The sequence below is a fragment of the Myotis daubentonii genome, chromosome 2 (assembly GCF_963259705.1).
Source record: "Myotis daubentonii chromosome 2, mMyoDau2.1, whole genome shotgun sequence".
Classification (NCBI taxonomy): Eukaryota; Metazoa; Chordata; class Mammalia; order Chiroptera; family Vespertilionidae; genus Myotis; species Myotis daubentonii.
Genome location: NC_081841.1, coordinates 2,404,230 through 2,425,487, shown reverse-complemented (window position 1 = coordinate 2,425,487; position 21,258 = coordinate 2,404,230). Strand labels below are relative to the sequence as shown.

General features: G+C 39.0%; 1 protein-coding gene across 1 annotated transcript in view; it reads right to left on the bottom strand.

Moving 5' to 3' along the window:
• Positions 1–21,258, bottom strand: part of SMC1B (structural maintenance of chromosomes 1B) — a 60,523-nt gene that overhangs the window by 26,150 nt on the left and 13,115 nt on the right. Inside the window, exons 8-15 of the mRNA XM_059681395.1 lie at positions 16,351–16,433; positions 15,576–15,783; positions 13,219–13,404; positions 11,612–11,791; positions 6,975–7,121; positions 5,548–5,685; positions 5,140–5,256; positions 3,519–3,625 (exon numbers count right to left, since the gene is read on the bottom strand). Coding sequence (XP_059537378.1) covers positions 3,519–3,625; positions 5,140–5,256; positions 5,548–5,685; positions 6,975–7,121; positions 11,612–11,791; positions 13,219–13,404; positions 15,576–15,783; positions 16,351–16,433 — 1,166 coding nt within the window. The remainder of the gene's footprint in view (positions 1–3,518; positions 3,626–5,139; positions 5,257–5,547; positions 5,686–6,974; positions 7,122–11,611; positions 11,792–13,218; positions 13,405–15,575; positions 15,784–16,350; positions 16,434–21,258) is intronic.

Here is a 21,258-nt window from a genome sequence, read left to right as displayed (position 1 = left end):
CCTTTGGTTGATCTTTCCCCCTTACCCCCACCCTCCCCTACCTTCCCTCCAAGGCCTGACAGTCCAATCAATGCCTCTCCGTCTCTGGATCAGTCCTTGTTCATCAGTTTATGTTGTTCATTATATTCCACAAATGAGTGAGATCATGTGGTGTTTATCCTTCTCTGACTGGCTTATTTCACTTAGCATAATGCTCTCCAGTTCCATCCATGCTGTGGCAAATGGTAAGAGTTCCTTTTTCTTCTTCCTCTTCTTAAAGAATACCTTTCAGCATTTCATATAATGCTGGTTTGGTGGTGATGAACTCCTTTAGCCTTTTCTTATCTGTGAAGCTCTTTATCTGACCTTCAATTCTGAATGATAGCTTTGCTGGATAAAGTAATCTTGGTTGTAGGTTCTTGCTGTTCATCACTTTGAATATTTCTTGCCAGTCCCTTCTGGCCTGCATGGGTATTCCCTTCTAGGTAACTGAGTTTCTTTCTCTTGCTGCTTTTAAGATTCTCTCTTTTGCTGGGGTCCAACCCCAGCAGGTCCAGGGGTCCCCAAAGGTATGGACGGAGTCGGCGAAGAAGGAATGACACGGAGACAGCGTTCAGTTGATCAGCAGCCTAGCCAGGATCTCTAGCCAGGATCTCCAGCCAAGTTCTGGTCTGGATCTCCAGCGGAGTTCTGGTGTTTATTGTCTTGTTACATCCGTATTTATACCAGTTGATTTTAATCCTGTCAATTTCTATTGCAAAGGTTAGGGCGTTTCTTATCTCCATTCCAGGGAGTAAAGATTATGTAGCTTAAGCATGATTGTTTGTAGTTAAAGTGATTAACTACCCACCTGGCACTTAGTTAAGGAGTTTTATCCCCTCCCTGACATCAGGGAAAAATCCCTACCTGGGGAAACAACCTTTCTCGGAGAGGTGACCTTGGTTAAAACACATAGTGCCAAGAAGGTGAGCAAACATATTAAGAACAGTATGCCATATATGCCAGGTCCCTTGAAACAGCAAGGATGGACCGGCTCCCAGCACTCTTTGTCTTTTGCTCTTGGCATTTTAATTATGATGTGTCTTGGTGTGGTCCTCTTTGGATTCCTTTTGTTTGGGGTTCTCTACGCTTCCTGGACTTGTAAGTCTATTTCTTTCACCAGGTAGGGGAAGTTTTCTGTCATTATTTCTTCAAATAGATTTTCAATATTTTGCCCTCTCTCTTCTTCTAGTACCCCTATAATTTTGATGTTGGTACGCTTGAAGTTGTCCCAGAGGCTCCTTACACTATCTTCATATTTTTGGATTCTTTTTTCTTTTTCAGTTGGGTATTTTTTGTTTCTTCATATTTCAAATCTTTGACTTGATTCTTGGGATCCTCTTGTCTGCTGTTGGATCTCTGTATATTATTCTTTCTTTCAGTCAGTGTATGCTTAATTTCTAGTTGGTCTTTTTTCATATCCTCCAGGGTCTCACTAAATTTATCGGCGGTTTCCATAAAATTCTTGAAAAACCTTATAAACGTGGTCTTGAACTCTATATCCAGTCGTTTGCTTTCCTCCATTTCTGTCATTTGTGACCTGTTTCTTTGTCTCTGCATTTTTTATGCTTCCCTGTGTTGGTAGAGTGGTTTTGTGTGCTAGGTGTCCTGTAGGGCCCAGTGGCTCAGCCTCCCCAGTTACCTGAGGTGGACACTCTTGGTGCACCCCCTTGTGGGCTTTGTGCACAGTCTTGTTGTAGTTATGCCTTGATTGTTGTAGGATCACTGGGAGGAATTGACCTCCAGGCCAACTGGCAGTGAGAATCAGCTGTGTGTGCAGTGGGAGAACTTCTGTGCTGAAGACACCCTTCTAGGGCAAGACTTGCTTCAGTGGGGCTTTGGTGCTCACTGAGTCTGCGCCCTGAGTGTGTCCCTTATGGATCTGAGGAGTTGTAATCTGGATGGTCCCCCTCTGACCACTGGGTACACTGGCTCTTGGATCTCTAAGGAGGTGCTAAATTAGCCTCTGCCTGAGGTTACCCAGCAGGAGCTACGAAGAGAACTGCAGATTCCCCTTCCTTTTCGGGGGTTTGGAGGTGCCCAGATGAGGCCCAGCTGTGAAGCAATGCCAGCTGCTGTGGGGCCTTGGCCTTCTCTTGGAAGTTCTGGGTCTATCTGGCCCAGCTGCAGTTTGTTAGGTAATTTTCAGGTTGCAAAAGGCCAGGGCATTCATATGCAAAAGCCTCTGCCGAAGCCTGGGTGGGGCGGGGTCTCAGGGAATCAAAGGGCAGAGCAAGCAGCTATGGCGGATCCTGAGCCCTGCTCTAAGGGGCCCCCCGTCTCAGTGTCCCGGTAATTGCTGCAAGCACCTCTGAGGGAAAGCCGCCCTCAAGTTCCGAGTTCTGCCTGCTCCCAGACAGTCCAGTTTCTCCTCGTATGAGTCCTGGGTCCCCAGAGACTTCCCGGAACTAGAGTTCAGAGCAGTCGGGAGCTTGTGACTCCCTCCCGATTCAAAAAGACAGCTGCGTCCTCAGGTGCCAGCCCCTTTCCGCGAGCGCTCCAGCCTCCGTACATCTGCACTTTACTTCCGCAGCTCCTCTGAGTCTCTGTGTGCTTTTCTTTTTTCCTTCTAGTTGTAGAATTTCCACTCAGCCAGCCTTCCTGTAGTTCTGGATGATGTCTGTTTTGTCTTTTCGTTGTATTTTTGAAGTTGTTGTGGGAGGCAGCAATTTCCGGTGTTTACCTATGCCGCCATCTTTGTTTCTCGATGCAAAAATTCTTAACAAAATTTTAGCAAATCAAATCCAAAAACATTTAAAAAGGATAATACAAAACCAAGTGGGTTCATTCTAGTTGTGCAAAGTTGGTTTAACATTCTAAAGTCAAACAATGTCATTTACAATATTAATAACCAACCCCCCCAAACCCAACCATATACTCCTTTCAATAGAGGGCAGAAAAAGTAACTGACAATCTCAACACTCCTTCCTGATAAAACATCTCAGCAAACTAGAATTAGAAGAGAACTTTGACTTCCATACAAAGATGCATTTCTCCCTCTCTGTACTATCAAACAGTGTAATTACTGAAGGTTTTCTTAAACATTAACTGTTGAAGTTTCTTGTGTCTTAAAGTTTGCTGGGATGATTCCTCTGTGAAACCATATGTCCTGGTGAATTTGGGGATGGGGTGGGTAGAAGTTTTTTACTTTCTTTTCCTATGGTAACTGGCCTCCTTAGAATTTTCTATCTTAATAATATATTATTTCTTGCAAATTATCATTTTATCTACATATATAAATATTCACAGAGAACTAAGTAAATTAGTGTCTTATTATTCTTTTGATAAGCACTGTTATTATGTTCCCGTTCTTTTATTTTGCATATTTGTGTTCTCTTTCAAAAATTATGAAATGAAAGAACTAGATCTCTTTATAAGAACATGAGTAATTACTAGCTATTTCTTGATACACTGAAATAAATACCTCAGGCATCCCTTGAATTATGAAATAATAGTTATTTATATATGTGTACTTTGCTCAACATTTTAAACAAAAATACCTTTTTTGATCAATTTCTTGTTGCTGTTTAACATGTTTTTTCTCAAATTCACGAATATTTTCCACACCAATTTCTTCACAGAAGTGTTGAAAAATATCATCTTCAACCTTTTACATGATTTCAAAACAACTGGTTTAATAATCAATTTTAAGAAAGTATACAGACAATGCTTAAATCTAAATTTTCCTCTCTAAGGATTTCCTGGATTAGGCAAAAAACTAATCCCAACAAGCATTATTGTACTCTTTGGAGCCTGTGCTTTCTTGTTCTTCAACTCCATAAACTACGCCCATCTATTTTCAAGTTTCTTATTCTAAAAATTAAATAAGAATGCACAAAAGTAGTTCTATTAAGAGTTTTGGCTTCATGAAGTGTTTAAAATGAAAAACATTTCAATTATATTAGCCACACCAAAATGTAATATTATATATAAATAAAATATTCTTTTTACGAACAATACCACCGTGTCTTAGGCAGAATAAAGCCTGACTAGAGAAGAGAATTAAGACCCAAAAAGATTTGGAAAAACTAGAATAAGCCAAATCCAACAAAATAACATTTAACTTCAATATCTTTAAAGCCCTGCATGTATGTAAAATTATACAACAAACAGACCTATTTTTACAGCAAGACCTGTTTAAAACTTTCAGATTTTAGTTGAATATAAATGAAATATGAATGTGACTGATGGGTGCAATGGTGAGCTATGATTACACAGTAGGTCATCCAAACCATGGAAGTGACAGCTCTGTGTGGTGCCCCAGGCACTCTGTCCTGCTCAGACAGCACTTTGACATTATGCTTTGTTCTGGGCATTGACAAACAACAGAGCACCCAAGAGGATGGTTACCAGAACTGGCTTAACCTGGAAAAGCGACATTAAGGAGCTATGCAAGTATGGCTTCAAATCATGTGATAAAACGTAGAACTAAAAGCAATGGGTGAAAATTACTGAGTGATGGTGTGATGAACAACTTTCTAGGGATCAAAGAGAAGCCACAGGGAAATGAACTAAATCAGAAAGTTCCTATTAAGAAGCAGAGGCTAGATGACCAAAGCTTTGTTTCCCCAGAGCCAACCACGGTGCCTGGCAAATACAATAAATGTTCCGGAAATAATTACTGAGCGAATCTTTTGGTTTAAATCCTCACTCAAGGATATGTTTTATTGATTTTTAGAGAGAGTAGAAGGGGGAGAAGGAGAAGGAGAGAGAGAAACATTGATGTGAGAGAAACACAGATTGGTTGCCTCCCATACCAGTGATTAAACCTAAAACCTTCTGGTGTTATGGAATGATGTTCCAACCAACTGAGCCACCGGACTAAATAAGTAATCTTAAATGATAACTCAAATGACAAAGTTCTTTCTTCCTGATGTTAATGGCAGTGGGAGAGAGAAAGAGGCGGTAACTACAATGAGCAAGGAAAGGTTGGAGAGCAGAGAGAGTAAGTATGCACTGGTCATTGTCCCCTGAGATGGGCAACAGTGGTTCTCAAAAGACCAAGAAAATCAATTTTGCAAACCAGTAAAACTTAGTACATATTCAAGAAGCTCTAAATCTGGCATCTGGTCTAGAGCTACGTTCTACATGCCACTTAGTAATAAATATATCATTCATGACCTTGTCTATCTTTTCTTGAAATTCTTCAATCCTTTGTTGCCACTTTTTGACTGCTTCATTCAACATAGAACATCGAGAGTCAATATTTAGTAGTTCACTTTGTAGCTGAGATTGCTCCTAATTACAAGAAAAAAAAATCTTTTTTAGCATGGCTATTTTAGCTTTATATAGTGAAGCAAAACATGTGATAGGTATCTTTTAGAATAAAAGGGGAATCCATGAGGTAGGATAAATTCAGGTACAATTGTATAAGATTAACAACCATAAAAATAAAGTAACTAAAGGACTATAATATAATCTCAAATCATGAAGTAGAGTGTAAAATTACATGGTGCTACCGAAATGTAACGCCTGAAACTCCATGTGCTGGCTCTAATGTCCATAGAACTTTAGGTAAGTCTCTCTTACCCGCTGACAGGCAGCAAGGTGCTTTTTCTTCATCATCTCTAGTTCACTTTGCGAGTATTTGAGTCGTGTATGAGTTCCTTGTACTAGAGCCTGTATTTGTTTTAAATCTGCTTCCTTGCGAAGCATCTTCATTAAATCCTAAAGAGGAAGAGAAACATAGAGAACATTTTACAGCAGAAAAAGCACTTGCACTTTTCCAAGTGCTTTCATAAGTCATAATGTCACTGACTTTTTACAGATAGCCACAGCCACATTCCCTCTTCCCTGCTTCTGGCCTGTTCAGAATATAAGCCATCTGGAGTAACCAAGAAGCCATACAGCATCATCAAACTTACCGCATCACTCACGCTTCCTAACAGGAAGCAGGAATGAAAATGGCGGAGTGGGGACTGCGGGTTCCGCTCAGGCACATGGATAGGACCGTGCGACACACTGCGCCTGGCTTTTAGTGCACCCTTACCTTTCTGCTTGCCTCATCCACTCCCTTCTCCCTTCACTTACCCTCTTTACTCAACCAAATTAGCTGCCTAGTGTATGCTCTTCTGTATTTTACTCCAAGGCCTTACATTAACATGTATATACATATCTACCTATGTTTTTTTCTTATTTTTCAAATTAAAAATCATATTGAACATGCATTCCTGCCTCTTGCTTCTCTCATTCAATTACTCACAAAAGTCAACTTAGATAAAGCTCTAAATTCATTCTTTTAATAGTCGCGTATTATTCCAGAGTGAGTCTGTACCAAAATTATTTAACTATTCCCTAAATAAGGGGCATTCACTTTGTTTCCAGGGTTTTGCGACCACAAACAATGCTGCAACAACATCCTTGAATGTCTGCCTTTACTATAAGCACTGGTGCTCCTATTTCCATGCAATCAATTCCCCAGGGTGAGATTGATGGGTCAAATGTATTCACGTTCTTAATAGCTGGTACCAAGCACTTTCCCCAAGCCTATGATAATTTACATTTCTATAAATAATGTATGAGCTCACGTTTCTTTACATCTCCACCAGCATAGATATTTTTCCAAGTCTCTTTGATAGGTATGAAGTAATCTTAATTTAATTACTATTCATCTGAGTACTCTATTCTATATTGAGCATTGTTTCATGTGCACTAGCCATATGGAGTTCTTTCTCTGAACTGTTTAATCCTATCTTTTGCCCAGGTGTTTCTATCATAATGTCGTTATTCATGTCAATTTGTAAGAAGTTCTTTGATAGTACAGAACCTACAGTATTCATTTTAAACTTTAAGAAAACATATACAATGGCTCTTTCTCCTTATTAAAATTTTTTTTAGCATTCAAGTAGTTTAATTTATCTGGAATTTATTTTTGTATGTTATAATATAGGGCAAATTAGTTTAAAAAACATAATTATTCTACTTAGTATTCTATAACTTTTATAATGTGGATTTACCTTTAATTCTTGCATTAGATGGGTTCTTCTATCTCTTAAATTCTTTATCTCTTTCTCATCCCAGCATCGAGCCTTGTATTTTAAGTCACTTGAACCTCCAGAGATCACCCCAGATTTTAAAAATAATGTTCCATCAAGAGCCACTGTCTGTAAAATTAAAAATATTTTACCTTGGAGAAATGTACATGAAGAAGATAAAAGTAGGACATAATAAGGCAATTATTACAGCTGAGAATTTTTAGATAAGAAAAACCACATAAAAATCTCTAGCATATGAAAAGACACCAACCAATAAACCACAAATACAAAACCCTGTTTTACTCAGGCTCAAAGCAATTCTAGGCAACAAATTAGAAATTAAAAAGGTTCAAAATAAAATGTATATTAGTTCCAAACATATTCAATATTGAGAAGAAAAAACCAAGGATACTTGTATCTAATATCAAATAGTTTGCATTATATAATGCTGTCTTTTGAAGATTTTGAAATCACACGTCAATGGCATATTTGGCTCAATGAATAAATCTTATGCATACATCATTTCACATACATGTGAGTTTATCTATGTGAAGTTCCTAAGAAGTACAACTGGTAGAATTGCCCATCATAGAGCTGATACTAACTCACACTATCACAGTAGTGAATGGCATAGCCTCTCTCCATGAAGTGCTGTCAAACTTTTTGATGTGGATCAATCTGAGGTGAAAATACTATTTTGGTGCACCTTTATTGGGCATTTTCCATATTTTAAGTAAGGATGAGTGCCGGGAGCCGGTCCATGCTTGCTGTTTCAAGGGACCTGGCATATATGGCATACTGTTCTTAATATGTTTGCTCACCTTCTTGGCACTATGTGTTTTAACCAAGGTCACCTCTCCGAGAAAGGTTGTTTCCCCAGGTAGGGATTTTCCCCTGAAGTTAGGGAGGGAATAAAACCTCTCAACTAAGTGCCAGGCGGGTAGTTAATCACTTTAACTACTAACAATCATGCTTAAGCTACATAATCTTTACTCCCTGGAATGGAGATAAGAAACGCCCTAACCTTTGGAATAGAGATTGATAGGATTGGAATCAACTGGTATAAATACAGATGCAACAAGACAACAACAGAGAATTCAGAAGACAGAAAGAGACAGGACGAAGAAGAGAGAACCTACAGACAGAACCTACACAGAACCTACAGACAGAAGAACTTCGCTGGAGAGAACATGGCAAAAGATCCTGGACTGAACCTGACTACAGAAATATGTCAAGAGAACCTGACTAGAACCTGGTGACCGAAGCTGGCTGGAGATCTCAGACAGAACCTGGCTGGAGAACCTAGCGAGGGAACATGGCTACAGAACCTGGCTGGAGATCCTAAGCAGAACCTCTCTGGAGATCCGAAACAGAACTTTGCTGGAGATCCGGGCTAGAGATCCTGGCTAAGCTGCTGATCAACTGAACGCTGTCTCCGTGTCATTCCTTCTTCGCCGACTCCGTCCACACCTTTGGGGACCCCTGGACCCGCTGGTGTTGGACCCCGGCAGATGAGTTTTCATATTTAAGAGCAATTATATTTCCTTTTATAAAATTTGTTCATATCCTTTGTCCATGTTTATTTTTATTCATTTTCTGATTAATTTATAGGAAAATTTGATCTTTACTATGAGCTGCAAGTATTTTCCCTGGTTGCCATGTCTTTTTTATTTTATTCATGGTGGGTTTGGCCATGCAAAAATGTTTTATGTTTATGTGAATTTATCCATCTTTTCCATAGATTTTGGGATTTTTATCATATTGCAAAGGCCTTACTCTCTCTGCAATTTAGAAAAAATTCCCATGGTTTTTCTTAGTACCTTTATAGTTTAATTTTTACACTTTTCTAATCCATCTGGAAAGCAATCTGACATAAGGTGTGAAGTCTAGATTCAACTATATTTTATGCCAGATGGTATCCAGTTTTCCAACTTTCTGTACCTTGCATTTTTATTCTCTCTTGTTTATTAATGTGTATAATTTTTGAAAAAAAGATCTTTTCACAAATTATCCAGCTAGTTAATGACATTTTTCTGGATTTTTTCTTTTTGCTATACCATATTAACACATTGTATGCGGGAAACGTGTTTACACGTTTTACGTATTTATACGTTCTACCGGTGTAGTAGAGCGCGGGACACATATTAATACGTTTTTTATAGACTAGCGGTAGAATGCGGGAAATGTATAAATATGTAAACTAAAGTTATCGTAATTTTACTGAATGTTGCCATTTGCGCAAAAAATTAGCAAAAATGGCCCGCGCCACCTGTTAGCGCACGATAAAAACTACCCACAAACAATGTGTTAAAAAGATAATATAAATAGATCTTCCTATATATATTTTATTTAAAGTAACAGCCATCCAGTCTATCGGAAGAGAAAGCAAATAATTGTTGTTTTTGTGGTGACGGGGAATAGATGGAAGCACATGTATTTAAAGAAATTCCAGCCCGAGTCAGTTTGGCTCAGCTAGAGCCTTGGCCTGAGGACTGAAGGGTCCCAGGTTCAATTTTAGTCAAGGGCACATGCCTGGGTTGCGGGGCTTGATCCCCAGTAGGGGGCGTGCATTCTCTCATCATTGATGTTTCTATCTCTCTCCCTCTCCCTTCCTCTCTGAAATCAATAAAAATATATTAAAAAACAGAAATTCCAGATTTAAATATTTTGTTACATAAAATTTAAAAAATTGAATTATCATAAAAATCTTGTTGACCAAATGATAGCAAGCAGAATTACTATAATTTATATGAGTAGCTTATATATACTACATGTTGTTTAGAAACTAACCAAAATGTTATTTGGTGATGTCACTTGCAGTATTTGAATAAAGAAAATTCTAAAACATGATATCAAGTCTATGAAAAGATATGAAGTCCATGAAAAACCAAAGGAACAAATTGAAGACATATATCTGTGAAAATGTGACATCTAGTCAAAGGTTTTACATATCCTAAAGCACAGAGAAAATTCCTGAAGTGGCATAACAATAATAGGGAGGAGATAAGGTCTCTGTAATATACTTAGGACACAAAATACAAAGCTGATTACAATTTTGAAATAACGGTAAGAACAAGATGTAGCCTAAAGGGGAAAGGCATCTGATGTGAACAGATATAAACCATTAATATCTGTTAAATGAAGGAAGGAATAAACAGTCTTCATGTGAGTTCTTTAAAATGTGAGTTCCTCACAAATCTTCAAAAATCAATTTTACAAAATATATTTTACAAACATACAAAAATAAAATGTAACATATTTAATTAGGTAGCAAAATAAGGAAGATATCTTAGTAGCTCATTTATTCCATCTGCTTAAATTTAATATGTAGAAATCAATGACAGTGATTCCTTAGACTGTGATGACATTATCATTAAAATTATTACTGATAGGAGTACTAAAACATGTGAGAAGTTATTTATGTTAGCCAGTCAATAAAAAACTAAAAATTACTATCTTTCATAATAATAGCCTGTTTTGTGTTAACTTGCAATAGTGGGCATTCCAGATCAAATATTTTAATTCACTAGTAAATAAAAAAATGACTACAATTTCTTGAGAGTTATTTGCAAGGCACTATAGTATTTTGAATGTTATTACTTAAGTTAACCCATATAACTCTATGTAATAGGTACTGTTATTTCCCCAATTTTAGATGAGAAAACTAAAATTAGAGGTTTAGAAACTTGTCTAAAGTCACATAATTAATTCCTAAGCAGCATCACTGGTTTTGCTTCATGGCTTATGCCCCACGGCACTATGTAAGCTTCATCAGGGATATACTAGTAGTTTTAAAAAAATGTATGTCAGATAATCTGAGAAATGAAACATTGTTAACGAAATACACACTCTATTCAACTGAGACTAAAACAATATTTACTTTTAAAACCAAAATTTCCTTGAAAGATATTTAGTACTCATTTTAATTGTGCCATTTCTATAACTTCAAATGTGTTAAAACCTTGAATGTGTAAGAATTCTCCCATTAAACTATGGAAGAATTAACCCAGAATATAAAATAAGCACCTGAAAATTTTCCTGATACTCAGAAACACATGTACTACACATTTAAATGCAGGGCATATCGAGATTCAGCTAGAACATATATTGCATCTGAGCAAAAAAAAAATAAACTGCCTTGAAGGTATTATTACAATAAATCTAATTTCCAAAATATAATTTATGATATAGGGAAATGCTACAGAAGTGAATTTTTGAAAACTCAACTAAGCACTATAAAAACTATGGAAGCCATAACCATCTTAGGTTCTATGTTAGTTTTCCTTATTAAAAGTCATATGAAAGCCGAAGCCGGTTTGGCTCAGTGGATAGAGCGTCGGCCTGCGGACTGAAGGGTCCCGGGTTCGATTCCGGTCAGGGGCATGTACTTGGGTTGCGGGCACAACCCCAGTGGGGAGTGTGCAGGAGGCAGCTGATCGATGTTTCTCTCTCATCGATGTTTCTAACTCTCTATCTCTCTCCCTTCCTCTCTGTAAAAAATCAATAAAAAATATATTTAAAAAAAAAGTCATATGAAAGCATATAATAATATTTGTGTAGTATATTAGTCTTATACATATTGCTTCAGATTACCCAAAAGTACAATGTAAGCATCTTACTTTCCGTCTTTCAGGTCCATCAAAGGCGATGTGCCTTGCTTCCTCCACAGTCTCACAGACAAGGCCATTTCCACACACAAACTGAATTACTTTCTTCAGCTGAGGAAACTGAGTCTTTATGACATCAATCACCATTTTACAGCCTTTAATCTCCCGCAACCTTTCATTAATTGGCTTGACCTAAAAAGTTTAAAAAGCACTTATTAGATACACTGAAATAAAAAACCAAGTACAGTACTCAGTACATTCTTTCTCAAAAAGCATAAATAAGCGTGACAGTAAGAGATTAACAGTATACACAATAAAAGTTTGACACGAACCTGTCACACTGTATCCCACCATTAGCTCATGTACTATTCTTAAAAAATATACTTCGTCAGCCCTAGCCAGTTGCTCAGTGGATAGAGCACCAGCCTGCAGACTGGAAGGGTCCAGGTTAGAATTCGGTCAAGTACACATACCTTGGTTGCAGGCTCAAGGCAAAGGCAAAGAATGTGTTTCTGTCTGTCTCTCCCACTCCCATTCTCTCTCTCTCTCTAAAAAAAAAAAAATCAATAGAAAAATATCCTTGGGTGAGGATTAAATTTAAAAAAATACACTTCATCAAAGTCCAGAAGATAAAATTTCCAGATTCAACTCCATCACTAGCCAGCTGGGACAAAGTAATGCAGGATAAGTACTCCATGCTTTCAAAATCAATAAAATCTAGTGAGAGATAAACCTGTGTGTGTGTGTCAGAAGTGGCACAGCATTGTGGCGCTCAAAAAATCCCTGAGAGCTAATTAGGAGCAGGGCTGAGATTCATACTCAGGTCAGTCCTAGTCTAGGGCATGTGCTCTTGACCACTGCCTTCGGTTCAGGTTCTAGAAGGCAGGACCAACAGAACATTTTCTTTAGTAGCCACGAAAAAAAATCAACGAAGGATATAAATCTTAAAAAAAAAAAGTATTGCAGAGAGAGAGAGAGAGAGAGAGAGAGAGAGAGAGATTTGTTGTTCCACTTATTTATGCATTCATTGGTTGCTTCTTGTAATGCCCTGACCGTAGCTGGAACCTGCAACCTTGGCATATTGATCAGGGCAATGCTCTACCAACTGAGCTACCCGGCCAGGAAGAGAATATCAGTCTTGACAATGACAGAGTTCCTGCCTCAGGATTCAGACTCTCGATACCCCAAGGCCTCTCAACACATGCCCAAGGCTCCACATTCACCTGCTCTACCAAGACTGATGCATATTACTGGATCACTGATGCATTTTTACCGCTGAGACTCTGGTTGGCATTTCTCCAACACACCTTATGTCTTATCCATCTCTTACACTTTGCTATTGAATAAAAACATTGCTGTCTAGTAGGCTAAAACAATGTCCTCAAAAGCATCAAGGCAGAGTTATGGCAAACCAGCTATGGAAGAAATGGTATGAAGTCAGAAAGGACAGCACCCACTTGATGTTATTCCTGGCCTGCCAATACATTAACACCAGCCATCTGAACGACTGGCTGGCATCCAGGCTGATTTTTTCTATCACTACCATAGTTTTAGGCAATAAAGACATACTTTAAACAAGATTTATCACTACTAAATGCTAAACATTATCAATTTCTTACATCAATGTAATCTAGAGCAAGGAATGTCTCAGGTTCGGCTCTTTCCTCCTTCAGAAATCGAATACAATCTCTTGCTACTTTTTCAGAGGTTACAATAATGGCCACTATGTACCGGCCAAAAAGCTTAGTGACAGCCAGCTGGTACTTCTTATGAATAGGATGACACAGGTCAAGCAGTCTTCCAAACTTAGCAGGTTTCAAAAAAGGAGAGCAAAAAATACATTCATGAGGAACATATAATTCATTGTTTTCTAATATAACAAAGCAGCATAAACCAAAGACTAATTTGATAAAATTATAAACATCAGATTTTCATGGAGTCTCATTCAAATGGACATAAGTTTTATTATGAAATATTCATTTAGGTATGTTATATTTCACTTAAGAATAATGAGGAGGAGCTAGCCTTACCAAGGTGTTAAAATATTTTTGCAAAGCCACAGTAATTAAATGGTATTCATCCATTCCCTCATTTACTAAATAAGAATTAGGAGGACCCCTCATTTCATCACCACATGCAGGTACTGAGCTAGGCACTGGGTAAACATTACTGAACAAAGCAGATACATTCTGACCTCACAGAGCTATCTGTCTAGTAGGGAAGAAAGATATGAATAATCAATTATTAGACACATGTACAGAATAGACTTATAATAAACACTGTGGTAAAGCACAGAACACTCTGAGAATGTATTACATGTAGGTTGACCTGAGATGTCAGGGATGGCTCCCCACAAAGAAGTGCTATTTGAGATCTGAAGGAAGGTCAAGAATTGATTAGATTCAATTCAATAAGTTTTCTTAAAAATGTCAGAACATCAACCATACGATATCAATGCTTCCTAGACTATCTGAAGATTCAATTTTATGTCTTAGACTCTTTTTTCATTTGCTTGGTTCTACTTCAGGAATACTAATTTCTTTATGATAGATCATGATTGTTGTTAATACTTGGTATCCTGCTCTTTTTTTTCTTCTCCTTTCACCTTGACTATTAAAAATTCTTGCAGCACACTAGTTAAAAACTGCTGACCTAGAGAGTACTATGCTAAGTGAAATAAGCCAGTCAGAGAAAGACAAATACCATATGCTCTCACTTGTAAGTGGAATCTAATGAACAAAATAAACAAACAAAATAGAGACAGACACATAGAGACCAGACTGGCAGCTGTCAACCAGGAGGGGTCTGAGGGGCTGGGCAAAACAGGTGAAGCGATTAAATAAACAAAAAACCAAACCTCATAGACACAGACAACAGTACGGTTATTTCTGTGGGGGCAGGTGGAAGATGATAAAAGGGGCATAAATGGTGATGAAAGGAGACTAAACTTTGGGTGGTGAGCAAACCATGCAATCTGCAGATGATGTATGGTAGAACTGTACATTGGAAACCTATATAATTTTATTGACCAATGTAACCCCAGTAAGTTCAATAATAAAAATAAATGCTTTAAAAGGATATACTTCAATTTTTAAAAAAATATCCTGGACGATTACCATTTTCTGAAGTTTATGGCATTAGATGTATATGAGCCCTTGTTGGCCCAGTTTTTTTTTTTTTTAACTAGTTTTTGTCATTTTGTTTGATACTGGGGGAAGGATTCTGTGACCAAGACTTACTCCTTCATCATTATCCTGAAGTCAAGACCAACAATTAAAAGTCAGGAAGTAAAAAAGGATGGTATAAAGGAGAAGCTGGGGTGGCCAGAGATAGGAGGAAAATCATGAGACTGGTATCATAGAAGCCAATGGGCAGGGGTTTCAAAACAGTGCAAGTGGTTAACAGCGTCAAATGCTGAAAACAGGCCATCATGAAATAAGGACTGGGCAGTGAACACTGGTTTTAGAGACCAAAGTGTGAAATGCCAGACCCCAATACCAAAGGAAATAATTTTGTGAAGTTGACACTCTAAGCAACAAGATTAGATATTGCTGTATTTGGGCTAATGAAATATACTAGCAAAACTGAATGCAGGTCAGATTTAGTAAATAAAAGTTCATTGTTACAAAAGTATATCAATGATGTCTACTGAAAATATAAAAAACAAACACAGGAAGAGGTGTAAGGCTGTGTGCTTTGGGGAGAGAAACTACTTCATGGCAACCAAGTCCTTGGGGATACTGGCCATAACTTGGACTTTCTGGTGATGTGCTCATGGAAAGGTTCCTCCCCCAAATTACTTATTTACAGATACCACTGGATGTTATTTTCATCTTTACCCCAAATATTTACTATAGTTTAAAAATAAATAATAAAACAAAGATTTCTGAAATAATTTTTCTTTCAAATAATAACATTTTAAATCCCAAATAAGAAAGCTTAGCCTTTTTGTTTAAATTAACTGTGCATCTGTTACCACAGCGTCTGGGTAAAGTCTTTGAAGGTTTTCCAGAATCTCTGCTCTCTTTTGCTGGCGTTTTCCCTCATGGGTATCAATCCCAGCATTCTGCAGTTCACTTCTAATAAGACTCATCTCTTCATTAATTTCCGCAATTCTTGATTTTGTTTTTTCAATTTCATCCACTAGTATTTCCTCTTGCTGTTTTTTCTCTTTCAAGCAATCCCTACATAATAATAGCAAAAATAAATTATATAGCAAAAAGTAAAACAAAAATTTATAAATTACAAGATACAATATACTTAGGTCTGGCATTGCAGGGGAATGGAATAGTGCTCTATCAATTTTAAGTGATGAAAAATGCAATAAAATAAACCTAGCACCAAACTTGGGCAAAAGAGATTTTAATCATTCTTTAATGATTCAAAAGATACATATTTCTGGATATTGAAAAAGTAAAGACAGAGCAATATAACCAGAACAATCATCATGGGCTTAATAAATGCCAATTTAAAAAATTCTTAGTGGGAGAATACGTAGATTGTACTAGCTTTCATGACATAACTTTCATTTTAAAATGTTAATACCAAAAGAGAGTTTTAAGTTTCACTACTGATAAACATTTATATTTTCAAAACTTAAATATTTTATTTATGTACTGAAGTATAATTTTTTATTATATACACTGGAAGAGTGAAAACATGATACAATGAAAGCATTTACTTGATGAATATACCACAAATAAACCAGACCCTTGAACTATGACAGCTGCAAAACCTTTAACAATACCCACATGCATGTTTTTGTGTACTCCTCCAACTTCTCTATTCGCTTTTTATGATCTTCTATTTGTTCTTTTACTTGTTTTAGATTTTCCTAAATTAGGAAATGAAACCTAAAATCAATTACAGCAACTCCAAACAAATAAAATTGATTATTTTTCACTATCTGCTTAGAACTTACTGTAATATCCTTAGTTGTTCTGAATTTGAAATATATCAAATATAACCACATGAAAATACTCATAAGAGCAAATTTTAATTGTGAAAAGGCAGGATGGTGTAGAGCTTTGAGGTTATAAGAATCAGGATTCAAATCCTGGCTCCACCCTTTACTAAATATCTGATCTCTACAAAGTTTACTGTGGTAAACTCAAACTCCCTCCAAGGGTATTATTTTCAAACTAGAGGCCTGATGCATGAAATTCGTGCAAGGGGCTTGGCCCTTGCCGCCACAGTGGCCGCCTCTGCCTCAGCCCCCGCCACCACAGTGGCTTTGTCCAGAAGGACGTCTGGTCTAATTAGCATATTACACTTTTATTATTATAGACTAGAGGCCCGGTGCACAAAAATTTGTGCACTCGGGGTTGGGAGAGGAGGTCCCTCAGCCTGGCCTGTGCCCTCTCACAGTCTGGGACCCATCAGGAGATAAGGACCTGCTAGTTTAGGCCTGCTCCCGGGTGGCAGAGGGCAGGCCTAATCCTAGGTGTAACCCCTGGTCGGGCTCAGAGCAGGGCCCATTGGGGGGTTGGGGCACCACCCCCTGGCACACTCAAGGCAGGGTCCATAGGGAGGTTGCAGCGCCACTCCTGTCATGCACAGAGCAGGGCCGATCAGAGGGTTGGAGCTCCGCACCCTGTCACACTGATCCCGGTGCTGGGAAGCCTCCCTGCTCCGCTGATCCCAGGGCCAGGACGCCTCTCGGCTCCCCTGATCCCTGGCCCGGAGGCCTCTCGGCTCCGCTGATCACGGGGCCGGGAGGCCTCTGGACTCCGCTGATCACCGGGCCGGGAGGACTCTGGACTCCGCTGATCACAGGGGCCGGGAGGCCTCTCGGCTCCGCTGATCGCGGGGCCTCCAACTCCGCTGATCACCGGGGCTGGGAGGCCTCTCGGCTCCGCTGATCACCGGGGCCGGGAAGCCTCTCGGCTCCGCTGATCACCGGGGCCGGAAGGCCTCTCAGCTCCGCTGATCACTGGGACCGGGAGGCATCTCGGATCCACTGATCACCGGGGCCGGGAGGCCTCTCGGATCCACTGATCACCGGGGCCGGGAGGCCTCTCGGATCCGCTGATCACCGGGGCCGGGAGGCCTCTCGACTCTGCTGATCCCAGGCCCTGAGGCCTCTCTGCCCTGCTGCTTCAGGGCTGTTTGGCTTGCTCTGCTTGGAGCCTGAGTATGCAAATTAACCGCCATCTTTTAGCTTCTATAATTAAAACATTGTATCTTTTGGAGTTGTTGCTTCAGGAGCTCAGAGCCCCGCAGCTGCGGGGATCCTTGACTTTCTCCATCGCTGGGGCAACCAAGCCTCCTATTCTCAGCTGCCTGGCTGCCGGCCGCCATCTTGGCTGACAGTTAATTTGCATATCTCGCTGATTAGCCAATGAAAAAGGTATCGGTTGTACGCCAATTACCATTTTTCTCTTTTATTAGTATAGGATGATATACAGTTCTTTAATTTTTCACATATCTGAAATTTTTTTAAAAAATATATTTTATTGATGTTTTTACAGAGAGGAAGGGAGAGGGACAGAGAGTCAGAAACATCGATGAGAGAGAAACATTGATCAGCTGCCTCCTGCACACCCCAACTGGGGATGTATCCGCAACCAAGGTACATGCCCTTGACCAGAATCGAACCTGGGACCTTTCAGTCCGCAGGCCAACGCTCTATGCACTGAGCCAAACCGGTTAAGGCTGAAATTTTTTTAGTTAAAATATTTTAAATTAGTACCAAACTGAGATGGAGTAAATAGGTCATCCACAGAGAAATAAAAGAACAATGAAACAACAATAGAATCTAATCTTAAATGTGCAACTTAATTAACAACTAAAAGAAACTAAATCTCAGAAAAATAAAAACTAGGTGTCCCTCTCTGAGCAATTAAGGGAAATATTATCCTGCATTATAAAATTAGTTCATAAATAAAAAGATGCCATTTGGTAATGTTATAATATAGTATAAATTGAGTATTTCACAAGAATATCAATAATTTCTCCTGGGACTTCTCCTTTAATATAAACTATCTGTGCTTTGTTATATATAATGAATTTTTTAAAATTTATTTTTCAGTTACAGTTTACATTCACTATGATTCTGTATTAGTTTCAGGTGCAGAGCGAAGTTGTTAGGAAATCATGTACTTTACAGAGTAGTCCCCCCGCACTGCTTCAAGTACCCACCTGGCCTCATACATACGCATCCCAATATCACTGACCATATTCCCTGTGCTGCAAACGATTCATGCAATAAACACTTATTTGCTGGCTAACACGGCTAGGACGTAGCGATACAAACAACAGGACACCTGAAAGGATGCCGGATGGCGGGGGGGGGGACATCTGTAATACTTTCAACAAGGACACAGTCTCTGCTCTCACGGACCAATGTCTCGTGGGAGAGACAGATAACTGATAAGTCATCCCAGCAGAGTGGCTGAGTGCTATACTAGCACAGGACATAGAAGGCAACTCTAGGCAATGGGAGGAGGCTTCACAGAAGTCCTGCTCCATTCCCATTATCACTAAATCTAAGGGCAGTGGTAGTCTCCAATCAGCTTCATGTCTTTAACCTCTCCCGTCTAATTCCTCTTGTGCACCACACAGCAAGATTAATCTTACTCCACTACTAAGTAATGTAAAACCGGGAGTGTAGAAAAGTCAGAAACAAGCCTTTTTCAGTCTACCACACCCGGAAAAAGAAGAAATATGAAAGCTTTTAAGTGGAAAGGAACAAACACATTCTATGAAGATGCTTATCTCACTGTATTCATGTATCACACAAATTCACTGAACAAACGACTCTGTTAGGTGCCAGAGCTGTAAAAATAAGCAAGACATCCTTCATTTTTCTCTAGGACGCAAACATCTTAAAATTAGAGCTCCCCTATTGAAATTTTAATATCTCACTTAAGAATTCCATGCAAAGAGAAAAAAACAAGGTTACTTAACAAAGAACACAAAATTTAGTCAACTAGGAAACCTGCCCCTGCCTAGGCTTGTGTCATGCCAGATGGGTTTCTTTGTGGCAATTACTTCACTGGGCAGATGCGTCTCTGAGGGATCACTCCCTGTTATACAAAGAGCCTGGAATAAACGTCAGACATGCTTTGGTTGAGGAATAGCTTTCCTGGAGGAAACGTGAAAGACCAGGGCCATCATCCCACAGGGAGGGGGCCAGGGACTGGGTGCTCTGCTGGACACATAATGGGGGAAATCAGTCTGCTGGGTAGCAGGCATTCTGCATTTGAGATGCCAGCTGATAGTGCTAGTGTCTGGAAAACCAACCACTGCGCAGCACCTAGCCATCTGGTATCTGTGGGAAATTATGCCCCCTCCTGTCCAGGGAGGGAGTCAGGGAACTGAGTATGAGTACAGATTTCTCCATCTTTCTCCACCTCAATCTATTTCTTCTCCTGTTAGTGTTTTCATATTCAAAAGACAACAGCAATTCAACCAAAACGTACTGACATGTACTAAGTACAAAATTTATAATGGACACTATTATGAATCCTGCCTTTAAGAAGCTTCCAGTCTAACCCTAACCAGTTTGGCTCAGTGGATAGAGTGTTGGCCTGCAGACTCAAGGGTCCCAGGTTCGATTCCGGTCAAGGGCATGTACCTTGGTTGCGGGCACATCCCCAGTAGGGGTTGTGCAGGAGGAGGCAGCTGATCGATGTTTCTCACTCTCTATCCCTCTCCCTTCCTCTCTGTAAAAAAAACAATAAAAATATATTTTTAAAGAAGCTTCCAGTCTAGTAAAGCTGTACCAACTAACTGTGCTTTTCCTTCAATTGGATAAAATTCTTTAGATATAGATTAAGAATAATGAGTGATTAGATGCAGAAGAAATTATTCTCAGTTTGTTTGTTTTTTTGGTGGGGTAGGGAGAAAAGGCAGGCTAGGTAAGGCTTTGTGCTGTGGTAACCATAGAATTTAACATGTAGCGATAAGTAAGTTTTTTCAAAATTAGCATGCACAAAGGCAAACGTGTGCAATGAGAATTTGTAACAATCAGTGTACAATTTTATAATGTAATACAAATTATTCAACTGGTTTAAAATTAATTACTGCTATGTTACTATATTTCCTGATTTTAAAATTTATTTGAATCCTCACTCGAGGATATATTCATGGATATTAGGGAGGAAGGGGGAGACAGGGAGAGAACACCAATGTGAGAGAAACAAATCTGTAACCTTGGCTTGTGCCGACTGGGGATCAAACCCACACCTTTTGGCGTACGAGACAATGCTTCAACCAATCCACAAGGCCAAGGCCTTTTTTCTTAATTTTTAAAAAATTAATTTTAAAGAGGGGAAGGGAGAGGAAGAGGGAGAGGGAGAGACAAACATCGATGTGAAAGAAAAACATCAGTTGCCTCCCATACACACCCCGACTGGGGACCAAACCCACAACCTGGGTATGTGCCTGACCGGGAATCAAGCCCTCAGTCTCAGCGTACAGGGCAGTGATCTAATAAACTGAGACACGCCAGCCAGAGGACATTCTTCTCCTCCACAAAAGTCCTTTCTTCTATTCATACGATTATCATATACTACACCAGTGATGGCGAACCTATGACACACGTGTCAGAGGTGAGACGCGAACTCATTTTTTTGATTGATTTTTCTTTGTTAAATGGCATTTAAATATATAAAATAAATATCAAAAATATAAATCTTTGTTTTACTATGGTTGCA